The sequence below is a fragment of the Octodon degus genome, unplaced genomic scaffold, assembly GCF_000260255.1.
Source record: "Octodon degus isolate 3935 unplaced genomic scaffold, OctDeg1.0 scaffold00071, whole genome shotgun sequence".
In the NCBI taxonomy this organism is placed as follows: domain Eukaryota; kingdom Metazoa; phylum Chordata; class Mammalia; order Rodentia; family Octodontidae; genus Octodon; species Octodon degus.
In genome coordinates, this window is record NW_004524647.1 from 7921745 (window position 1) to 7927695 (window position 5951).

Consider the following 5951-nt stretch of genomic DNA (forward strand, 5'->3'; position numbering starts at 1 on the left):
GGGAGATGGCTCAGTGGAATAAGCGCTCCCCTGGCAAGCGCAAGGCCTGAGTTCAATCCCCCATTCCACCAAAAAAAAAAAAGAAATCGGAATAAAACAGCAAAATATTAAGACCAAAAAACCCATTAGATTGCCCTGACAGGGAGGAAGAACAGGGAGAAGGCCAAGTCAGGGACTCACTGGTCTGGGCTGAAAATGCTCGTCTGAAAGGCCCCACTTGTCCCTGTGGTACTGGTAGTACACCAGGTTCTGCTGCATGACCTTGTCGTTCTGGTCAAAGAGCAGGTAGCTGACTGCACAGGGTGCGGCATTCTTCAGGTCATTCACTGGGTGCAGGAAAGAGGCAGAGAGAGAAATCAGCAAGCCCCACCCTGCCACCCTATGCCACCCCTCCCAGCAGCTAACCTTCCCGGAAGCTGAGCTTCCTAAAGGAACAGGTCTGAACAAGCCCCGCCTCCCCAAATCCTGCAACCTGCTCACAGGCAGAGTCTACATGGCAGTGTGGAAGCCAGCTTTGAAGCAGGGAAGTTTCTTGTTAGGCAGATACCTTAGCAGACATGTCCCTGTACCACCTCAGGATCTAGTAACCCAACCTGGTCTCTGGTCCCTGGCACCAGATGGAGAAGATGGGTCCCAAGGTCTGGCCTATCCTGAGGCTGAAGGAAACAGGACATACCCAAACAGGATGCACCTTCCCCGACTGAGGTCTATGGTCCCTGGTTCTCTCCGGATATGACCATAACCTCCACACACAGGTGGACCCTTCTCTGACTAACCCAGACTTGGAAGACATAAAAAGCGGGGACTCCCAGGATGGAGGAGATTTGAAGTCACTTGGTCCTGCCGTCTCCTGGAGACTGGGGGTTCCCAGCTCCAGCCTCCTACTTAATATCACCTGTCCACACCACCTCCAGCATAGGGATTCTAGAGTGGTTGGGATTTGTCTTGGAGGTGAGTGGAGTGGGGCAAAAGGGAAGAAAGACTGAGATGAAAAAAGAAAGTCCCTGGATATTTATTCTGGCACTTTCTACTCCCATTTACAACTTACAACTGAGGAACCCCAGTTCTGCCAAAGCTCTGGTTGTCAGGAGTAACCAGAGGTTGGGTATGAATAAATTGTGCCACCCAGCGGCTACTTCCTATAATGACAACTTTGAAACTCTCCTTAGAAGACACATTATACACAAGGCCTGCATGGCTGTAAAGGGTTCAAATATAAACTGTAATACCTGCTCAATAAATTCGGAGCAGTAGGAAGCCTAAAAAGAGTTTATAACAGTGAAGACTTACAGGAGACTCATTTCAGGAAGGGAATTTTATTTACACTGTTTACTTATAACCCTAGCAAGCAAAGACTTCTGGGCAGAAGTATGCTGTGTTAGGAGGCTTTGGACTCCCGCTGCATACAATCTCTGCCATTTCTTGACACTTGGGACAGTTGCCTAAGCATGGGGGACTCGGGGGCTGCTGGAGCCCAGGTGTGTCTGCAACAGTCACCTGGCAGTTTTCTAGCCTTGGCCACTCAGAGCCAAGCCATACTCAGGTGGGAGCAGACCACACAGACTATTAGATAACGTATAACTCTATATTATCTGTACAGACACGTGGGGTTTTTTCTTTCTTTTTAATCCTTTACGAGGGTGACTGTTGTTGGAAAAGGCAACCCAACAAAGAACAAAATAATTGTGAACAAAAGGCTAGAGAAGCCAAGGCCACCTCTCACTCTTCCCAGGCATAACCGAGGCCACCAGATCCTGAGTTTGAAGATGGGAGCTGGGCACAGGAACCCTATCTGGAACCTGTCGCCACTGCCTCTTCACTAAGACAGAATGGTTCTGGGTCTGTCTGTCTGCAAGAGTCTTCCTGTGCTTACCACGGGATAGCCAAAGTGAACACCTCTCAGATGAGGAGCACTTGACAGGGTTGGTGTCAGGGAAGGAGGCGAAGTCTAAACAGACAGGCTCTGAGGTCCAACTCTAAACCACCTCTTCTTCTGCATGTGCCTCCCTTGGGTCACACGTGAGGTGTGTGAGGAAAATACAGGATGACTGTATCAACTGAAAATTTTGTAACAGTCAAAGATACAATGTCTGGGGCTGGTGAGATGGCTCAGTGGTCTAAAGCACCTACTTAGAACAAGCTTAACAAAGCACAGGGACCACAGTTCAATCCCCCAGCACCACATGCCAGCCAGCCCCGCCCCCTGGTGGGCTGAGCTGGCCACACACACACACACACACACACACACACACACACAAATAAATAAATAAATAAAATTTAAAAAAAAAAAAGATACAATGTCATTCATTCTCCTGAAAATATTCTCTTTCACTTCAAACACACTTAGTCCATTTTTCTTGCCACTTTCTGAAGCAGTTTTGGAAGTCCCGCTTCATAAGTATTTTTTCATGGCTGCCTTGATGTCCTGAATCAATTTGAAACACCTACAGCAATCATACAAAAATATTATGGCATGCTCTCAACCACCTTTTTCACCAGATCTGGCACCATGTGACTTCTAGCTCTTCTCTGAAGTCAAAATGTTTATGAAAGGTGTCAGAGAGCGGGTTGTATAAGTGCTAAGATGATGACCTACGCCCCACAGTCCTGAGGCCTGTGTTAGCTCGCTTTGAGAACAGAAAATTATGTGCAAAGCTATGTGTTTTCTATCTTGGGTGGGAGAACTCATAAGCACAGCACTTTAGGGCAAAACAATACTCCCTCAAGAAAACAGAAAAAAAGCTAGGGGCTGGGGATGTAGCTCAGTGACACAGGACCTGCCTGCAAAGTACAAGGTCCTGAGTTCAATTCCAAATACCAAACAAAACAAAACAAGAAAGCAAGCTAGTTCTCTGTTAAGTTGTACAGGCATCTGGTGCAGAAAGGGCTGTTCACCTTTACCTCTTTTTAAGTATACCTGTTCCTTATTTTTCAAATTCTCCTTCAATCATGTAAAAAATGATGCATGATCCCACCTCCCCATGCTTCTTGCTGGCCAATAAAAGTGAACTGTGGGGGTTGATGAACTTGTGCAGCAGGAACAAGTCTCCTCCTAGTCCCCCACTACATTCTGAAATCTGTCTTTTGTCCTTAGTCCCAGCATGCCCTCTGCAAGGACCTGGGAGTCTGACCAGGCAGAAAGGTAAATATTTTGAATAGCAAGACTAAAGACACTTCCAAATGAAATAAGTACATTGTGAGGGGAGAGTAATAGCCATGTGTTTTTTACTAGAATCATTTTTAATTTAAATATTCACCATGTCTTTCGATCACACCTCACAGAATGTTCCCACTGACACACCCCAGGCCCAGCAGAGCACCAGGGATCAATGAACTGTCAGCAACCATAGGAGAGGAACAGCACCTTTGGTTTACCTAGAGAAGCTGTTTTAGAAAGATTAAATACCTCCGCCCAAGATTCCACAGATGATTACTTACATTTATAATAGGCGAACTGCAAATAATGGTACATGGTAGCCACAAATTTCTCGACAGGATAGCCTCCTATAACTGGAGTGAGGTTCTCTTCACACTGTATTTTGCATTCCAGGACTTCTATATAATGATCTGAAAATGTACACAAATTTCCAGAGCAGAGCATCCGTTACTTTCTGTTTTGCAGTCCTGAGGGCTGAACCCAGGCCTTACAGGCTAGGCAAGCGCTCTTCTACTGAGCTACATTCCCATCATCATGACTTTCTTCATACAGCTACTTCTGCCTTCCGTGAAAATGATGGCAAAGGCAAAGAAAAACTGGGCGGAACACATTTACAATAAGAGGCTAAAATCTTTACTATGCACAACTCCTTAAGATCAAGAAAATGTTAAGCACACACTATAAAAATGGCCAAAGGTTGTTTAACAGAAAGTATAAAAATGATGAACAACCACTGTGAACCGAGGGCTCCTTTATAACTAAAACAATCAAATCCGACTGTGGTGGTGCATATTTGTAACCCCAGAACTGTGGGAGGCAAAGGCAGGAGGATCTAAAAAAAAAAAAAAGATCTAGGGCCATAGGCTATAGCTCAGTGTGAAGCCCCTGAGTTCATTTGATCATTTGACCCTGTACCAAAACAAAAAACAAAGTGAAAGTTTTATATTCATATTCTGAGGGGGAAAAAAAATTGGCAATATTTATCAAAAATAAAATACATTGATCTTCCAACCTCTGAGTATACTTCTAGAAAAATTTTCTTTAGGGCCGGCCTGATAGTTCAGTGGACTAAAGCGCTTGCTTAGGCAGGGCTCAGCAGCCAGGGTTCAATCCCCAGAGTGCCGTTCTGGCCCTGTTCCTGGGGCTCATGATTGAGACTGGGCGGTGGTGGTGCACGCCTGTAATCCCAGCGCTTGGGAGGCTGAAAACAGCAGAATCAGGGCCTGGGGAGATGGCTCAGTAGAATAAATGCTTCCCTGGCAAGCGCAAGGTCCTGAGTTCAGTCCTCAGTTCTAAAAAAAAAAAAAAAAAAAAAAAAAAAAGAGAGAGAGAGAGAGAGAATCACTACAAGTCTGATCTGTGCAGTGAGACCCTGCAGACCCTGTGGACCCTGTCCTAAATACAGAAAAAAAAATTTTTTTCTTTAGAAATAGGCACTCATAAGCATTGTTTATAACAGCAAATATGGAAGAACCTAAATACCAGTCAATAAATTATGATACAAACAAGAGAATAGTACAGAGACTTTCGGAGAATCTAAATATAACAACATGAGAGATGTCAAAGACTACATTTTCCGGCCTCGCTTGCATTTGGACGGGAGCCATACACTTGGTTGGGGGCTAATGCAATATACATACAACAACTGATAAGCTCTTTGCAGTCCTGGGAGTAAGCAGAACCGCCCATGTGATCCCTGAACCCCTCTGTTTTATCCCTTTATACAACTAGAAGCAAAAACTAGGATGTCTGCATTCTGTTGGCAAGACTATGGGAAAAAAGGCACTCTTATACACTGCTGGTAGGAATGCTAACAGGCACCTAAAGGACTATATAATTTGCAGAAACATTTCCTGTAAAACTATTAACCCACTTCTGTAGATTTTGAAAACATAAGAGCCAGCCTGATAGCTCAGTAGACTGAAGCACCTGCTTAAGCAGAGTGCAGTGGCGCAGGCCTGCAGTGCCAGCTCTGCCCCCGGGACCCACTGAGCTGGGATTGAGACTGGGCACAGTGGCGCATGCCTGTAATCCCAGCACTTGGGAGGCTGAAAACAGGAGAATCACTATAAATCAATCTACATAGGGGAGACCTGTAGAACCTGTCCTAAGTACAGAAAGAAAAAAAAAAAGATTTTGAAAACAGCTCCATACTTAGGGAAAAAAAAAAAAAAAAAAGCATATTCACTACAGTACTGTATCTAGCAGCAAATGATTGGAACCACCCAAATGTTTACCAGAAAGCTGAATAAACCGTAGTACACACACACGCGTGCGCACACACACACACACACGCACACACCTCTGCAGTGGAGTACTTGGCAGCAATAAAAAACAGTGACACAATCTCAATGTGCTACTTGGGATATGTGAAGTGGGAAAGCAAAGAACAGAACAGAGTAAAAGGTATAGTACTCATTTTGTATAAAAGAAAAGAACTATGTAAAAATATGGGAATACATATATTCTTTATAGAAAAATGTGATTCAAAAAAGAATTCTCAATACCTATCAGTGAGGATGAGAGAGAAGGGCAGAGATTTATGAACAGCAAATTGTTATGGTCTTGCTATTAATAAATAAATTCAAAAGAGAAAATACTAACTATATTGTGGAGAGAACAAAATATCTTAACCAAATATTTAAAAATTGATATTACTGCCAGGTGTGGTGGTACATGCCTGTAATCCCAGCATTTGGGAGGCTAAGGCACAACTGCCAAAAGTTCAAGGCTAGATTGGGCTAAAGAGTAGTTTAAAGCTAACCTCAACTACATAGTCAAAAAAAAATAAAAT

The 5951-nt window shown here is 44.0% G+C and overlaps 1 protein-coding gene across 1 annotated transcript in view; it reads right to left on the reverse strand.

Annotated features, from left to right (window-relative positions):
* Crtap (cartilage associated protein) overlaps positions 1-5951 on the reverse strand; it is a 30237-nt gene that overhangs the window by 3184 nt on the left and 21102 nt on the right. Inside the window, exons 4-5 of the mRNA XM_004635278.2 lie at positions 3439-3567; positions 181-326 (exon numbers count right to left, since the gene is read on the reverse strand). Coding sequence (XP_004635335.1) covers positions 181-326; positions 3439-3567 — 275 coding nt within the window. The remainder of the gene's footprint in view (positions 1-180; positions 327-3438; positions 3568-5951) is intronic.